Here is an 18,633-nt window from a genome sequence, read left to right as displayed (position 1 = left end):
TACCCCATCCAATTTGAAACCATGTACCTTAGATATTTACAATATATTTTAAATTGTTTCCCGCGGCCGCATTGCCAATAACCATTCCTCAGCTTCCATCCGGAGCTTCTATTCTTCCATCTGATGATACCTGGTGGTGTCTCCACCATTCTCTCTGGTACTTTCTCTTGTAGCTGTGCACATTCACTAAGCAGCCTCTTTCACCACCTTGGTATGGCCCCTATGCCAAATCTTCCACATCTGGCTCTCACTCTTCTTTCCTAATCCTATGTTCCATTCCAAATGCCTGCTGGATCTCCCGAGCTGATATCAAGCACCTGAAAACCATAATGTCACTATTAACCTCACTATCTTCCCTTCCCTTAACCTTACTCTCTGCTCTCCCTTCTGTCCCCTTTCTACTGATGTCACCACCGTCCACAGAGCTCCCTACTTTGAAATTTGATGATCTCTCTTGTCCTCTTCCTTCTCCTGATCTGGTCATGAACTGTCAATTGTGCTGTGAATCTGAATGCCCTGGAACATTCCCACAGCTGCTGGCCTGACTGTACTCTCTGTTTCTCATCTGTGCCGTTCAGCAGCCTCCTGGCTGGAGTCCTCCCATGTCTACACCTGGTTTCTAAACCACTTGTTTGGCCATATTCCTCCCTGAGTGAATGCCATCAGGACCTCCCTCTGTCTCTTGTAGGAAAAATTTAGAACTCTCTTTAAACCATGTATTTGCTAATTGGCCTCAGCCTACCTTCCCCATTTCATTTCATTCTATTCCTACGTTCTCACAATTGGCCACTCAAAAGAACATAAATATACATATTCATATCTCTGTGCCTTGTGAGTTAATTACTTTATAAAACTTGGTCATCCGTCAAAAGCTAACTCAAGTACCATTTCCTGTGTGTGGGCTTCCCTAATCGATGCAGGCAGAATTAAGTGCCTTTTCTTCTGTGCTTTCACTACCTTTATTCTTATAGCCCATACAGGGCTTTCAACATTATCTTGTAGTCAGTTGTGTGCCTTTTATCCCACCAGACTGATTTCATTAAAGACTCTGAATATACGCCATTTAATTCACAGCCCCTAGCATACAGTATATTTGCTGAGGGTTTTAAAGTTCACCTACAACTAAATGACTATTTGAACGACGTTCATAAAGAGAGAAGCTGTAGAAATATTGTCAGTACTCAGCCTTTTACTTTTCAACATCCATAAAAGTTTACTCAAATTAATTGCGTTTTCTTTATTAACTGACAAAAGATATGACAACTTTTACTCAATATATAAGCATTTGCTTTCTAGGAGAGTTTACTCCAGAAATGCAGTTGCGGATAAGGCAAGAAATTGAGAAGGAAAAGAAAACAGAACCTTGGAAAGAAAAATTCTTTGAAAGGTTTTATGGAGAAAAGTAAGTACTAGAGCATTTTTTTTCTCATTTCTCTCAGAAGGAAATGAAAATGTAATTCTCTGCTTCACATAGCACACTCATATGCTGTAAAACTTAATAAACCTGCGATAAAAGGCAATAGTCCCTCAGTGTAAGAAATTGCAGGTAAAATTATAGTGGCATATCAGCATTTAAATTTTTAAAAAATGCATTTTCAAGGGTTTATAACTTGTCCATGAAAATTCATTTTGGACTGAAAGTAGCACATGAAATCCTATAGAAGTCAATTACGGCTTTCTTAACTAGATTTTAGTAAAAATCTCCTGTTTTTAATCCAAGTATATTCATTAAGGAATACTTTAGAGCTAAGTAGTTTTAGACACCCTTAATTCTCACATTTTTCTGAAAATGTTGGCTATGCATATACACTTGTTTAGTCCTTGTTTGGGGGAGAGCCTGATGTATTACTCTTCACTCTATCCATCTTGCTCTTTGAGTGTAACCGGTTTTTAATTTATTATTTTTCTTCGTGTGTTTCTTTTTAAAGTAACACCAGCCACACATAAGTGTGATAGCGACTGAATTAAATTGAAAGTAGTTTCTCCTTTGCCTTACATTTAGAAGGGACATACTGTACTTGAGCATAATTCAAGTCTCAGAGACCATCAGATCCCTAAGGAAGAAGGAAGGATTTCAGAGCCGACAATTGACAGTGACTTTAGATCCTCCTCAGAAAGGATTTCTCCTGGAACTCCCATGTATATACTTTATGGTTGGAAGTTGTTTTGTGTAAATGACACTGAGGTGGTTGCAGGTAACAAAATCTGTACCATTTGATTTAATTTCATAAAATTTCCCCCATAAATAGGGAAAACAATGTCAGGAGTCTCATATGAGTGCTCTTCTTAAAAAAGGATCACGTGATTAACCGCCTGCTTACCCAGAGTAGGCTTGCATTTCGTGGAGCGTCCTAAGTAGCAGTAACTCTCAAGTAGGAAGGCTTGTTTTTAGTTGCTATCCTAGGACCGTGGGTGCATATATATCTTTAAGCAGAACCAACAGGAGATAATTAATGTATTTTCTCAAAAATTAAAAATGCAGCAGGCTCCTTATATGCCTTCAGATATTGTCACCAGCAGTATTACTCAAGCCTGGCTGCATCAGAATCCTCACTGGAGCTTTTAAAAATAGATACAGATTTCCGGGACCCATGGCAGACAGACTGATTGGGAATGTCTAGCAGGTGAGCCCAGAAATATGCATTTTTAGATGCTCTTCAGGTCATGCTGATGCCCAGCAGGAGTAAGAACCCTGGAGAATGGGGGCGCCTGGGTGGCTCAGTTGTTGGGCATCTGCCTTCAGCTCGGGTCGTGATCCCAGGGTCCTGGGATCGAGCCCCGCATCAGGCTCCCTGCTCCGTGGGAAGCCTGCTTGTCCCTCTCCCACTCCCCTTGCTTGTGTTCCTGCTCTTGCTAGCTCTCTCTCTGTCAAATAAATAAAATCTTAAAAAAAAAAAAAAAAGAACCCTGGAGAATGACATTGCAGACCACTCAGGAGGGCTCCCCCACCTTGTGTCTGACAGAGGGAATGTTGGGAGCACCCTTTTCAGTGCTGGCAAAAGCACAACTGAGCTAGTTACCTCCAATGTACTGATCTTGAGTGTTGGGCCCCCCTTTTTTTTTAATTCAGCAAAATTGATCCAACATCTCGTCTAGATGCCAGAGGTGTAGACATTTGTAGGGCTTCCTAGGCTCTGCCCTCAGAGAGTGTGTACCCTAGAGCACATGCATTACAGAGGGCTTTCCCTTTTCAGCAAACCGTGATTGAACATAGTCGGCTCTGATACGTGTCTAAGAGCTTTGCAAGTATTATTTTACTAACCCACCCAACAGTCCTATAAGGTGGACGCCATTATTACTTTTACATTAAAAAAGGGTTTAAGAAACTGAGAGACCATGAAACTAAGTAATTTTTCCAGGTTTACCCAGTGTGGTTAAGTAATTTGCTCAGCGTCCTAGTGCCGCAATTCCTTCTCAGAAAAATTCACACATATATAATATTTTTACATAAAATTTGAGGGCTTCCAGACTCCCATGCATATCAGGTTAAAGGCCCCTGCCCTGGAGGGTAACAGCTACAATACTGTGAGTAAGCATGATTCCGTCTTACCATCCCTGAGCTCTGAATACTAACACTTCTTTTATTTGACCCTTTTCTTGCTGTAGTTTATCCATAGAGTTTCTGTCCCCTTATGTCACTGGAACTCTTGCTTGTCTTTTTCCATCTTTGATTACATATTGGATGACAGCTATATTTTGGACATTTCATTGAATGCCCTTCAAATTTTGTTACTTCTAGATGACTTAAGCTACCCCAGTGTGTGAAGGATTGTTTTTCCTAGCATCAGATAATTTTCAGTTGACATGTGCCTTTTCACTGCTCTAAGTTTTCCCTAGAATGTTGCCATCCAAACTCCTCTATTGTTAAGATTTGTTTGCTCTAGTTTTCAGCTGTTTGTCTGAGCTCTTTATTATGGTTACTCTGCTTATAACATAGTACTGTTCTCTATTTGCTTTAGTTACTTAGAGATCACCCATATGTATGCTAACTCAGAATTATAGGAGTTGGTCTGTTCGTTTGCAGTCTAGATTTCTGGACTTAACTGTTTTCCTTTGTGTTGTTATGTGGTGTGCTGTGAAAAACAACCTTCTATGCCTTATGCCATCTTAAATCCATTTTTTTCATGAAAATAATAAAATGCTGACATATAGGTATATTTTATACAGTGCTGTTGTCCACATATATATGTAATATACATATACACACATTCATAATATATACATTTATATATTCCATACATTTGTGATATTTAATAATATTAAATATATTTTGTATGAATTAATAAATTTATTATACCCTTATTAACCAATTAGCAGAAATTTGGCTGCCAGTAGATAGTTACTATATATTCTACACCTAACCTAATATCAGTAGTATCTCTGCTTGACCTAGCCCCAAGGCACCGTATTTCTAGTTGATTATTCTTCTTTAAGTTTATCTGTAATGTAGTTATTCTGTTCCTCTCAGTATAGGATAGTTATAAATTGGAGCTTAGTTTGAACCTATCTTAGGGAAAGTTGAAAGAAAAGAGTCTAATTATGAGGGCAGTACTTCCTATCTTCTTTTTAGAGCCTTCTGAATGTTAGTAAAGAAGACAATGAATACACCCCAAAAAATCTATTCAATATTACTTCCTTTTCATTTTGAGAATTTAAGTAAAAAGTTGAAGGAGATTTCACTGAGGTATTTTCCCGCATTGATACTTTTAGCTGTATTTCTTCAGTCAAATATGTTTGAGAATATTTCTCTCTTTGTAATTGTCTTTGTAATTGTCTGTACTCTAACTTCTTTTAGAACAGCTTATTTCTCTACCATGTGATGCTGACATTGTAAGTTAGTATGACAGGAAATAGTAGTTTCCAGTATTTTTGTAATTCTGATGAACTTTCCCTTACGACATGAATATTAGGTTATCCTAATGGAATAGGAATATCCTTACAGTAAGAGATGACATGAAAGAATTTTAAGGTCTTGCCTCATACAAATATAATCTAATAGAATCAACTTTGTTGACCCCAAATACGTTTGTTATTCTTTAGTGAAATTTCCATATTGTTTTAGGTTAGACACTGAGAGACTAAAATAAGGTTAGTAACACCTCTTACATTGGTTTAAGAGAATTTAATCTTTGGAAGTCATTTCAGTTTTAAGATTTTACAACATACCCATATTCCATTGATCTTATTTGCTTATATGGCATCCTTTGAAGACTGTGCAGTTTTCTGTGATAAAGATATATTGCTAATTTCTGACTAAAAAATTTTCGATCTTGTCCATTCTTTTGCTTTTCTGCCCATATTTTCTAATCTTTTGTAGTCTGTAATTTTTTAATTCCTTTTACATAACATTTGGCAAAGTTCATATCTCCTTGCTTACAGAATAAAAATCTATACCAAATCAATCAATCTATACCTTTCTTAACCAGAAGTAGAGTTTACTTTAGTTACGATTATAAAAGCAGTGGAAGAACTAGGTCATCATAAACTAGTTTACATAAATTAAGCATGTTACTTAGTGATTATAAAATTAATTTGATGCATTTACTTCTGTTGAATATATATACACACACACACATAAATAATTTGTATCTTTCACATTTTGTGGTTGAACAATAATTGAATCTTTCTAATTTCTGTTCAGGTTGGGCATGTCAAGAGAGGAATCGATGAAGCTCACTTCTGGACCAAACAGTGATGGAGCTGAAAGTAGTTCGTGTGGAACCTCTGGCCTTCCAGGTCTTTCTGCACAGACTCCCTTAGAAGAGCAACAGTCAAAAAGCATGAAAAGTCCAACTTCTCCAGAGCCTGATTTCTGTGCTACGCTTTGTCCTATGGTAGATGTAGGTAAAGATGTGATGGCAGAATCAGAATCAGAAGATATCTTGATCCCTGAAGAATCTGTGATTCAGGAGGAGATTGCAGAAGAGGTAGAGACTAGTATCTGTGAATGTCAGGATGAAAATCATAAGACAATACCTGAATTTTCTGAGGTGTCTGAAAGTCCAGCCAACTCTCATGAAGAGCCCCAAGTAACACCTCCTGAAGATAACTTGGAATCCTGTGTTATGATGAATGATGTTTTAGAAACTTTGCCTCATATTGAAGTGAAGGTGGAAGAGAAATCCGAATCTTCCCAGGAAGAAATGTCAGTTGTTATCGATCAGCTAGAAGTCTGTGACTCTCTCGTTCCTTCCACTTCATCTGTGACTCACGTCAGTGACACAGAACATAAGGAGCCAGAAGCTGCAATAGAGACCAATATTCCAGAAATAAAAACAGGGGCATCTTCTTTAGAAGGCCGATTTCCCAATGAAGGAATTGCTGTAGATATGGAACTACAGAGTGATCCTGATGAACAGCTTTCTGAAAATGCTTGCATCTCTGAAACTTCCTTCTCTTCCGAGAGCCCAGAGGGAGGCTGTACCAGCCTGACATCCCCAGGAGGGGAAACCCAATCCACCTCAGAGGAATCATGTACTCCAGCCTCCCTTGAGACAACGTTTTGTTCTGAGGTGTCCAGCACTGAAAACACAGACAAATATAATCAGAGAAATCCCCCTGATGAAAACCTTCATGCATCTTTGATGTCAGAAATATCTCCAGTATCCACTTCACCTGAAATATCAGAGGCATCTCTGATGTCCAGTTTACCTTTGACATCTGAAGCATCCCCCATATCAAATCTACCTTTAACATCAGAAACATCCCCCATGTCTGATTTACCTTTGACATCAGAAACGTCTTCAGTGTCTTCCATGCTTCTCACACCTGAGACCACTTTTATATCCAGTTTGCCACTTCCTTCAGAAACATCTCCAATTTCTAATTCTTCCATGAATGAAAGAATGGTGCATCAGCAAAGAAAGTCTCCTTCCCTATCTGAAGAACCACTCTCCCCACAGAAAGATGAAGGTTCTGCCCCTGCCAAGCCACTGGGAGAGAGCCTTCTCTCTCAACAGAAGACTCTATCACATACTCCTGAACCCATCAAAATGGGTTCCTCCATTGTTCCTGAAGCATTTCCATCTGAAGACTTGCACAGTAAGACTCTGAATCAGCAGCCTTGTAAATCCCATGTTGAAACTGAAAAGCCCTATCCTGCTTCAATTCCAGAACTTCCTTCTATAGAAATGATAAAAGTAAAAAATCACAATGTCCTGCAAAGAACAGAAAGGAAAGGGGCATCTTCACCATTGGAGTTACCTGTCTTTTCTGAAGAGATGGAGAATAAGGGAAATGAGCTTCCATCAGCTAAATTACAGGACAAGCAATATGTCTCATCAGTGGATAAGGCTTCATTTTCGGAAGGCTCTAGAAATAAAACACATAAGCAAGGGGGCTCACAGAATCGGTTGGAGACCTCGCATTCTTCCAAGTTGTCAGAGCCCTCCAAGTCACCCGATGGGGTAAGAAATGAAAGTAGAGAATCAGAGATATCGAAGAGGAAGACTGCAGAGCAACACAGTTTTGGAATCTGTAAGGAAAAGAGGGCTAGGATAGAAGATGATCAGTCAACCCGGAACTTACCATCCAGCAGCCCACCTGAGAAAGAACAGCCTCCAAGAGAGGAGCCCAGAGTTCCGCCTCTCAAGGTATGGAATAATAATAATAACATTAAAGACAATTCCATAGCTAGGCTTTTCCTATTTAGATGCTTAATTTTCAGAATTAAATAAGGTTTTCTTCCCTCTAGGTTTTATGTAGCAGTTCATGATCTAATACTCTCAGCACTATTCTAATATTAAATGATCCTTTTTAAGGATTGCTGAGCTCACAAGATAATTTTAGATATATGTATATATTTAGACCTCAGCATTTAAGGAAAAAGAAATAGGGAGGGAGAACTGGGCCTGGAGGAGCCGATAGGCCATGAGATAGAGGGTCTTTTGGGGACTCCAAGGTATAGGATGAAGACCTACATGCACTTGGGGAAAGTAAAGATATCAAAGTTCAGTAGGACTAGGGAAAGCAGTCAAAAGTCAGAGGCATACACAAAGGAGGAGAAGGTCGAGAATATCAGCTCATTTATTTTCCAGCAAATATTCACCACCACCATTCCCTAGCAGAAAGGACCTGACTTATGGAAGAGCCTCATTAAATATTTCTTGAGTAAATCAATGAAATTGCTTTGCACACCCTGAGGGAAAAATGCTGTAGATATGCAGATATACAAATCTTATTTTTTTTTAAATTTTTGAGATAGTAAAGAGGTATTTAACTTCCCAAATAATAAAACCTGTAGTGAAACATTCTGATTTATATATTCTCTTTTGATCCCAGGTAAGTTTTAACTCTCAGAAAACAAATCGTTTATATAAATTGGCTCTGCCTAAGTAAACTGAAAATTAAGGTTAATTCAAAAGAAATACTCTGTTTAATAAAAAAAAAAACAAAACCCTACCCAATATAATCTATATTTATTTGGTGCTTTCATCTCAGTCCATTTATATTGTCCAACAGTTAAGTGGATTATTCCACCATAGGTTTGGTCTAGAATTATAACCCTATTCAAGCTGTGTTGCTCTTAATTTCTTTCTCTTTATTTTGCTCTGCTCTGACATCTGTTTTATGTACGTGTCTCATGATATCCATAAGGCTGACTTTTAAGAGTATAGCTGTAGTTATTCTACTTAATAAAGTAACCCCTATTAAATAAGATTCTAAAGATGTGAAAGATGAACATTAAGCTCCAATTAAAGGCCTGCTATGCATTTTAATTTCTGAAGCAGTGGAAAGAAAAATATAAGCATGCTTTTCATAGGAAATATTTTTGAACATAGCAGTCTGATTTTTCTTGTCAAAAGCTTGTTTTCAATGTACATTTTATGGTAGATGGATATCATAAGTATATTTGGTGTTCGTTTGGCCTTGAGCTCTTGCTTAAGTATATCTAGGTTTAATTTTTTAAACGTTTTTAGTTGTTTCCTTTTTTGAACTAAAGAAAATATTTAAAAGGAAAAATGGAATCTCCGCTCTAAATTCATTTTTTCTTTGAAGCCTTTGGATTAGAAGAGAGACATCGCAGGTTGGAAAATGAGAAATGAGATAGCTCAGAAAGATCATTTCATCTACCAAAGTTCCAAAGCATAATTTCAGATTGATATGATCCTATAGTATGTGTCAAACTTTTATAGTGTAAATATACATATGTTGGGAAGGGAGATACGTTTTCTAGGAAAAGCTTTTCCTAGAGGGAGGAAAACAAGGGAAGCATAGTAGTACCTGTCAAGAGCCCTGAATGGGGAACCCAAAGACTCTCTCTGTCACTCCCTAGTTGTATGACTCCAGGGCAGCCTATGTTCCCTCCACAGGCTCAGTTTTTTCAACTGTAAAATGAGGGGCTTTAACTAGCTCCCTTCCAGCTCTCCAAATCTCTGACTCTAAGAATGTGTTTAGTGACTAGAACATCACAGGCATTGCTATGGGATGTTGGTTTTTGAGTCTTGTGCCTCATTAATTTGGTGATGACTGTGAGCCTCTTAATTAGCATGAGTTAGGTGGACAGTGTGGGTTGGGATATTTATGAAACTCAGCAAATTGTACATTACTGATATCCGAAGAAACTGCCCAACCCGTGGTTGCTCTTAGAGGCAGAAAACCAGGGTTGCCCTTGCTTTTATGAAAAGATAATGATACCAAATCCCTTTGGAAAGCAGAGCACTCTCACAAATACTGTCTCATTCCATCTTTATAACAGCCCTGTGAAGGAAATAGACCAGAAATAACTAGTCTCATTTTACAAGTGAGTTTACAAACTCTTATTGTCTGCTGATTATACAGGTATGAGCCAGTTTGCCAGGTGGTATGGGAGTACAGAAAAACCACAGAGTCTCTGGCTCACGGAGGTCACTGGAGAAAGCGAAGTACACGATGATTTGCCCAAGATTACAGAATTTCTTTGAGTGAAGGCAGGATGAGGATTCTAGTCTTCTGACCTCTTGGCTAAGGCTTTTTTTCATTGTGGCAAATGAAGAGATAAACTCATATGGAATGAAGGTCCCAGTTTTCCATGCCAGGAAGGAAGATAATTTAAAAGCTAACGATCTCTAAGTCTTTTTTAGCTAACCTCATTTTAAGAAGCAGGGATTTTGTTTCCATTTATATGAGGCATTAAGAAGATGTTTCATTTCCATACCAAATGAAGTCACCGGTTGATGTTTCTGTAGATGAAACACAGAGATTAAAAATTCTAATTTCACATTCATGCCACATTTATTGTCGCTTTATACCTTAAAGGCCCATTCGGGGACTTAGGTGTCGTTGATGCCACATTATGAGAGGATGCAGCCCATCTTGTCTCTTGCATTATCACATTCCACCTGCCTCCTCTGTGATCATGTACCAAGCGCTTTCTCTTTCCGTTCTCCCCTTCCTGTAGATCCAGCTTTCCAAAATTGGGCCACCTTTCATTATCAAGAGCCAGCCAGTCTCCAAACCAGAGTCTCGAGCATCCCCTAGCACATCGGTCGGCGGTGGGAGGAACACAGGAGCCAGGACCCTTGCAGACATCAAGGCCCGGGCCCAGCAAGCGAGGGCCCAGCGAGAGGCGGCCGCGGCAGCTGCTGTAGCCGCCGCGGCGAGCATCGTCTCGGGAGCCATGGGGAGCCCAGGAGAGGGTGGAAAGGCGAGAACCCTGGCACATATCAAAGAGCAGACAAAGGCGAAGCTCTTTGCAAAGCATCAAGCCCGAGCCCACCTCTTCCAGAACACTAAAGAGTCCCGGTTGCCTCCACTCGGCTCAAAGGAAGGGCCTCCAAGCTTAGAAGTCTCTTCTACCCCTGAAACAAAAATTGAGGGGTCAACCGGCGTGATTATTGTCAATCCAAACTGCAGATCTCCTAGCAACAAGTCTGCGCACCTCCGGGAGACCACCACTGTATTACAGCAGTCTCTTAACCCAGCTAAACTTCCAGAAACTGCCACGGACTTATCTGTGCATAGTTCTGACGAGAATATACCCATGTCACATTTATCTGAGAAAATTGTTTCATCTACCTCTTCTGAAAATAGCAGTGTGCCCATGCTTTTTAATAAAAATTCTGTCCCTGTGTCTGTTTGCAGCACTGCTATGTCGGGAGCAATTAAAGAACATCCCTTTGTGAGTTCTGTTGATAAATCCTCTGTTCTAATGTCTGTCGACAGTGCAAACACCACAATTTCTGCTTGTAATATAAGCATGTTGAAAACCATCCAGGGAACGGACACTCCGTGCATAGCCATTATACCAAAATGTATTGAAAGCACTCCTGTCCCCGTCCCGGCCGAGGGCTGCAGTGTCTCGAGCCCCACGGACGACAAGCAGTTGCTACTGTCCGGCCACAGTGCTGGTAACCTGGTCCCCAGCCAGTATGCCTCCGTGCCAACTCCCTCCGTTGGAAATAACTTGCCAAACCATCCATCCACGAGCTCCGTCTTGATTCCCCCGACGGGACTTAGCGGCAGATTTCCTTCTGAGAAGCTAGCCATGCCTGGGAGTGAAGAACAGCCCCCCGGGCCCCTGGGTACCACTGTGAGAGCCGCCCTGAGCTGCAGGGAGTCGGCCGCGGCCACAGACGCTCTGGCCGCACGCCCACCTGTTGCAGTGTTTACTGGAAGCATGCTGACCGTAAACTCCTACGAGAGTCCTCCCAAGTTAAGCGCGGAGAGCTCGGACAAACATTCCGGGCCTCGAAACAGGGCAGACGGTTCTGGGAAACCTCAGCCACCTGCGGGGGGCTTCGCACCAGCAGCCGTAAACAGGTCGATCCCGTGTAAAGTCATCGTGGACCACAGCGCCACGCTGACCTCCACTCTGTCTCTGACCGTCTCCATCGAGAGCGCAGACGCCACCTTGGACCTCCAGAGCAGGTCCGCGAGGACAGAAGCCTCCGCGCAGCCCGTGGCGTGCCCCCAGGTGTCTGTCATCAGCAGGCCCGAGGCGGCTGCCCCCGAAGGCGTAGACCACGGCTCGGGTTTCCTCAGCGCCGCCGCGGCGAAGCAGGAGCGCACCACGGCGCCGGCAGCCTGCTCGGGGCTCCGGGAAGGAGCCCTGGTGCTTCCGGACAAACGAAGCGAAGGGCCCGCTCCTAGTGCTGGCTTTGCCGAGCAGGCACGCGGCCCCGCCGCTTTCCAAAGTGAAGCCGACCCGAGCTGCAGCAGTCGGTACAACCCAGGCAGCCGGATTTGCTGGAACGATGAGGGCCTGCGGAGCGCAGGGCAGCCCCTGGGTGGTCACCCTGCTTCAGGTAAACAGAGGGAGTATCTGGAGCAGAGCTGCCCGAAGGCCGTCAAAACTGAGCACACCAGCTACTCCCACATGTCAGAACTTCACCCCAGGAGTCTCCTAACGAGCGTCACTCTCCCCGTGAAGTCCGAACCTCATGAAGTGGACAAGGGCTTGAGAATGGACACTGAAGACTTCCCCGGCCCTGAGCTGCCTCCTGCGGCCGCGGAGGTCGCCCCCAGCCTGCCGCAGACGCAGACCGTGAAGGCTCCCTCCTCTGGCCCCATGGAAGAGGCCATTTCCTTGGCTACAGACCCCCTGAAAAGAGTCCCCAGCGCAGGGGGCTCCGGCGGCCGGCTGTCCTCTGTGGAGGCTAACAATCCACTGGTGACACAGCTACTCCAGGGCAACCTGCCTTTGGAAAAGGTGTTGCCTCAGCCCAGACTGGGAGCCAAGCTCGAGATCAGCAGGCTCCCTCTGCCTCTTCAAACTACCTCAGCGGGGAAGACAGCACCGGAGAGGACCATCGTCGAAATGCCGTCCAGCTCTCCGAACCCGGACGGGAAGGGCTACCTGGCGGGGACCCTCGCGCCACTACAGATGAGAAAGCGAGACAACCACCCCAAAAAGAGAGTCGCCAGGACTGTGGGGGAGCACGCTCAAGTTAAATGCGAGCCGGGGAAATTGTTGGTGGAGCCAGATGCGAAAGGGGTGCCTTGTGTCATCAGCTCGGGCCTGACCCCGCTAGGAGGACACAGCCAGCCGTTTAAGCAGGAGTGGCTGAACAAGCATCCCATGCAGAACAGAATTGTTCATAGCCCTGAGGTCAAACAGCAGAAGCGGCTTCTCCCCTCCTGTAGCTTCCAGCAGAACCTCTTCCACGTCGAGAAGAACGGCAGCTTCCACCCTGATGCTGGTACCTCACACAGACAGCAGTTTTACCAAATGCCTGTGGCTGCCAGGGGTCCCATTCCGAGTGTAGCCCTGTTACAGGCCTCTGCCAAGAGCCCCGTGGGCTGCAATGCGTTTGCCTTCAACAGGCATCTTGAACAGAAGGCACTGGGAGAGGTTGGCCATTCTTCTGCACCACACCAGCTAAGGTTAGCCAACATGGTATCCCCCAACATGCCCATTAAAGAAGGTGATGATGTGGGAGGGGCTGCCCACGCAATGCCAAACAAAGCGGTCGCGCATCCCCCGCCCCCGCCCCCTCCGCCCCCTCCGCCCCCTCCGCCCTTGGCCTTGCCGCCGCCTCCCCCCCCACCACCTCCGCTACCTCCACCTCTCCCTAATGCAGAAGTCCCACCCGATCAAAAGCAACCACCGGTTACCATGGAAACCACTAAGAGACTTAGTTGGCCACAGTCCACGGGCATATGTAGCAATATAAAATCGGAACCTCTTTCTTTTGAGGAAGGTTTAAGCAGCAGCTGTGAACTGGGCATGAAACAAGTTTCCTATGACCAGAATGAAATGAAAGAACAGTTAAAAGCATTTGCGCTAAAAAATGCAGATTTCTCTTCCTATTTGCTTTCTGAGCCACAAAAGCCTTTTACCCAATTAGCTGCTCAGAAAATGCAGGTGCAGCAACAACAGCAGCTCTGTGGAAGTTATCCAACAATACACTTTGGTAGCACGAGCTTCAAAAGGGCAGCATCTGCAATTGAAAAGTCCATTGGGATTTTGGGAAGCGGCTCCAGTCCCGCCACGGGCCTGCCTGGTCAGAACGCTCAGATGCCCGTTCAGAACTTCGCCGACAGCAGCAACGCGGATGAATTGGAACTGAAATGCTCTTGCCGGCTGAAAGCCATGATTGTGTGCAAAGGCTGTGGGGCCTTCTGCCACGATGACTGCATAGGTCCCTCCAAACTCTGTGTAGCTTGCCTGGTTGTGCGGTAAAGAGCTCTAAGGCAAGATGCAGTATCCCTTTTCAACACGGAAAAGCCAAACGGCGTCAGCAGCAACACATTGAGTAACTCAGTGGCGTATATCGTGATAATTTATTTTACTTTGGAACAGCTTATCTTTTCTCTCTCGGATGCTTTACTTGCGTTTCCCAGAAAGGGGAGATCGCATCCCAACCGAGTGGCTCAGCGGCATGTCTTTTGCATACTAAGTTACCATCCCCGGCTTTGGAAAATTTCTGTCCAAGTGTACACAGGTCACTGCCCCATTCGTTTCGGTTTTTTGTTTTGTTTTTTGTTTTTTTTTTAATCCAGCTGTAGATAGGAAAAGGACATTTTTAATTACTTAATGCTAACCAGAGATGCAAATGTAGAAAGAGAATGGTGAAAGTGATGTAAGGTAGTTGGTTTTTCATTCTTCTGTAGATTAACCATTTCAACAAGGGTTTTCGTAGTTGACTCTTCTGGACCTACCTTTACCACAGTGATTAAATCATGTTTGGAAAGGGGAATCTGATTTAAATGTATGATTCCTTGTATTTGCTCATATCCTGAAAGATACATTAAAGGAGGTATGCTGGTAATGCACTCCACTGTCCTTATTCTCTTCCCTCCCTGTTTACTCTTTTCAGAGACTGGTAGAATGTCTGGATCTGCCTCGGACATTGTGCACACATTGTAGTGAAATGTGTCTGATACCTGAAATTGCCGTGTGGGCCTCAAGCCCAGGAATCTGGTTCCAGCCCTTGGACACCTGATACTGTAAGGTCAGTTGACCAACAGAGGCCCAGAGACCCAGAGGCCCTTAGGATTGCAGAGCATCATGTGTAGCTTTTAAGAGCAAGTATGAAAAAAAATGCCCTAAAATTTAAGAAATCAGCACATAAAATGCTGTGTATGCAAACACATAGAAGTGGGTTGATAATGTAAATATTGGTCCATTCTATTCACTCTAATACAACTACTAGATGCTAAAATTGGGGGGGAATAATTGTACCCTTTTTTGATGACAGCAGTACATGCTGGCTTCTGACTCTGCAGAGGTTGGCTCCCTCTCTTTTAAAGCGTCACTGATGATAAAAAGGAACTACAGAGGGCTGACATGTTGATCTATTTCTGAACGGTTTTTTCCCTCATGATTCGCAATCCATATAATTCATTATATTTGACTCTGAAATAGCCCTTATTTTAAAAATCATTCTAGGTATTGCATGTTTTGGTTTCCCCCCTGCCCCCCTCAGGTAGAATTCAGTACATTCTCCATATTTGGGGGAGTGGAACTGCTTTTGAAAATGGGATACTGCATCTTACAAATATCGTCAGTGTTTATCCAGTAAAGTCTGAGTGTTGAGTATTTGAGCTACATTCCACATACTTTGGCCACCCTCATGCCAGAGAACAGCTGTAGTTCAGGAGGCTCTGTTCCCTAAAGCAAGTTCAAAAAGCACATGCACACTGTGGGAAGATGAAAGACAACAGAAACCACGCCCATTTAACTTCAGATTACAGAGCACAAAATTGGAGTGCCATTAACCCATTGATTGATTGTGGCTGCAGAATTAAAAAAAGAAGCAAAACATGGGGGGGGGCGCAGAAATCATCTGTATCCAGGGTAAGAATGACAGACATTCTCACATCAATGTAAACTTTTGACATTCCCTTAAAAGATGTCTTAAAAATTAACTGGAGTGAGCAGAGATTACATTCCTGGAGAGAAAAGGAAAAAAAAAAAAAAACACCTTGTGATTTTTTTTTTTTTTATAATAATCAACCACAGTATATGTTTCTTTTTTTCCTCCATATTTATTATTGTGATGTTGCCAAATTTTATTAGGTGTTACAAACGTCACTTTTATTAATACATTGCTAATAGTGAAAGATACTTAAAAGCAGAGAGGGGTCTGCCTCTGTGGCTGAGATTCGGTGCTTGGGTAAGGTCGCTTCTGTTGTTCATGGTCACGTTGAAATTAACAAAGTTAGTGACTGAGAAAGTTAGCAGTACGCTTCACCAGCCCCTCCCAAGGAATGCAGCGGAAGTCCCAGCTCATTCTGCACCAGGTTGTGTTGGGGCGGCATCCTCTCTGTGGTCTGCTTGGCTGCAATACCATCTTGGTTCAGAAGAGCATGCTCTAGTCTCACAGAGGGGAACCCCTACGCTGTAGACACTTAGATGCCAACTCCCTCCAAATCCACTTGCCCCTCGACCAGTGTCAGGTACTGTCCACACCAGCAGATTCAAAATTACTACATCAGTAACTGGCACGGGGTGTTGAAGAAACGCTGGTCTACCAAGCTTTGTACTCTGTATGTGAGGTACAATTGAGACTGAAGTGATACTGAGCTCATTATCAGTTCCATCCTTGTGGAATACTTACTGGGAATAACGAAAAAGTGTCCTTCCATATGTTTTGATTTTTCACAAACTAGGTGATTTTTCACATAATTTTGGAGAACTGATTGTTGATCGTGCATGGATTCTGTCACCCAGGTCCAAAGAGGATAATTTTTCTGTGCCCTCTTTTTTGCCCCCGTTCAAATTCCTGGTGTCTGCATATGGTTTATATTAGTGAAAATTTAATATCTTTGGGCTAAAAAATAATGGAATGAAAAATTCAGAAGTAAAATATGGGTCAGATGTTTTACAAATGTCCCCTTAACATATATATGAAAGCCAGTATATTTGGATTAGGTAAGTAGGTTCTTAGTTTCCTGATTTCCACAGGTATCTGCCCATGTGCAAATGTAGTATGTTATTTACTACATGGTTATTGTGGTGTAATGTGCAAATGTTAGTGTGTGCATTATCCTGATTATTGGGCACTATGATAATCCCTATCAGGAATAGAACTTGCACATGTAACATGTAATTTTTTTTTTTTTTTATCACAAAGGATGTATTTCCCTAAGTAGCACTTTTGGAGCAGGGGAAGGAAGAAAACTGCTATTCCCCCATCCCCCTCCTCTATGATATGCATATGCCTGAAGTGTGTAAAGACATTTAAGTAGTTAATGGGCATGTTAATAAGAACGTTCTGATGCAAATTCATTTCCAAAATGAAAATAGTTTCCCTTCCCCATAGTGAGAAGAGCAGAAATGTTGGTGAACTGAGCACCATAGTTCTATATAATATTTCTCTGCTAAGGTCTAGTTTGAAGGAAAAACTTGAAAACAAACCTATGAGGTTGAGCCCGGTTGCTATAAAGACTTTATGGTGGTATGTGTTTCTGGGATGAGCGATCTAGCAGGTTTAGGTGACTTCTAGACCTTGGATGTTCTTAGTCGTTCAGAATAAACCTACAGACCCCAACAGGCTGGTGCATATGGTGCTTCATAATGCAGCCAAGAGTAAGAATACATGATGTTGCAGCCCCACTTTAAACACTCGCACAATTTCAAGAGAAGAAGTTACTGTGGCCTTGGGTTCCCAGTTCCTCCTTGGTCTGGTGAGCCTCCAGGTCACAGAAGCTGAAGCCAAGCTTAGGGTTGCAGCGTCTCTCTGGTGTGGAGGCCAGCACCACACTAGCTGCCTGGTGGGAATGAGCCCGCTGAGCGTGCAGAGCCCAGAGTCACTGTCTTTCTGTGTTTCTAGAGAACAATGTGAAGAGTCCTAGAAAAGGAACTCGTCAGACTGTCAGGGGCCTATGTAGCCAAAATGTCACTGAATATAAAAATCTTGTCTTCAGTCCTCATGCTTTGTCACTGTAAAGCAAACAAAAAGCATTTTTACTATAATTTAAAGGAGCTGCTTTTTTATAGCACATACTATTTCGCTTTGTACTATATTTGATAGTTGCAGAATAATTTAGACTGTAGAAAAACTTTGTTGTATTTGTACTGTTCATGAATGTTTCAAAGAAAGTGCTTTACTTGGTTGCCATAATTTTCTTGTACTGCTGTATTTTTCCCCCTGCTTCCTGGAAACCTAATCTGATTCATATTTTCAGTACAGTTTTTTTTTTTTTTTAATGTGTGTGTGTATTTTTTTGGGGGGGGGTCAGTATTCTGAATGTTTACATCTGTTTGACATTAGCCATTTAATGCCTTTAAAAAAAAAAAAAAAAGGCGGTATTACTCCTACAGTGTAACAGCAAAATGTGAAATCAACCCAAACATAACATGCATGACAAACACAGATTGGGGGCGAAGGCCCTGAACATACAGACATTTTATATCAGCATACAGAAAAGTAAAACCCTCCTTCAGTCCTCTACCAAAGAATATATTATTCCCACAGGAAAAACTCAGAAAAGGTGTGTAAAATCCTCAGAAGGGGGAGCAGTTGATTCAGTAAGACTGCTACAATTTAATACTGTTATGCTTGCTTTGATACCTGACTAAATGTGACTGAGTGCAAGGAGCATTTAAACAATTTTTAGACAGTGTTTTGTTTAGAATTCAGGGATCATGCATTCTTTAATGGTGCTGTTTGTTTTTTATTTCTTTTCTACAAAGAAAAAAAGTGTTGCCTACAAAAGTGACTGCTCACAATACCATAAGTTAAATGAAATGAAATGTTTGTCTCTTCA

General features: G+C 42.4%; 1 protein-coding gene across 1 annotated transcript in view; it reads left to right on the top strand.

The window, feature by feature from the left end:
• ASXL3 (ASXL transcriptional regulator 3) overlaps window positions 1-18,200 on the top strand; it is a 121,544-nt gene extending 103,344 nt beyond the window's left edge. The window contains exons 9-11 of the mRNA XM_081802534.1: window positions 1,297-1,402; window positions 5,642-7,592; window positions 10,379-18,200. Of these exons, the coding sequence (XP_081658660.1) occupies window positions 1,297-1,402; window positions 5,642-7,592; window positions 10,379-14,101 (5,780 nt within the window). The 3' untranslated portion in view covers window positions 14,102-18,200. The remainder of the gene's footprint in view (window positions 1-1,296; window positions 1,403-5,641; window positions 7,593-10,378) is intronic.
• The last annotated feature ends 433 nt before the right edge of the window (window positions 18,201-18,633 follow it).

This window comes from Leptonychotes weddellii, chromosome 13 (genome assembly GCF_054177405.1).
Source record: "Leptonychotes weddellii isolate Sample4059 chromosome 13, ASM5417740v2, whole genome shotgun sequence".
NCBI classification, from domain to species: Eukaryota; Metazoa; Chordata; class Mammalia; order Carnivora; family Phocidae; genus Leptonychotes; species Leptonychotes weddellii.
This window is presented reverse-complemented; position numbering and strand designations above follow the sequence as displayed.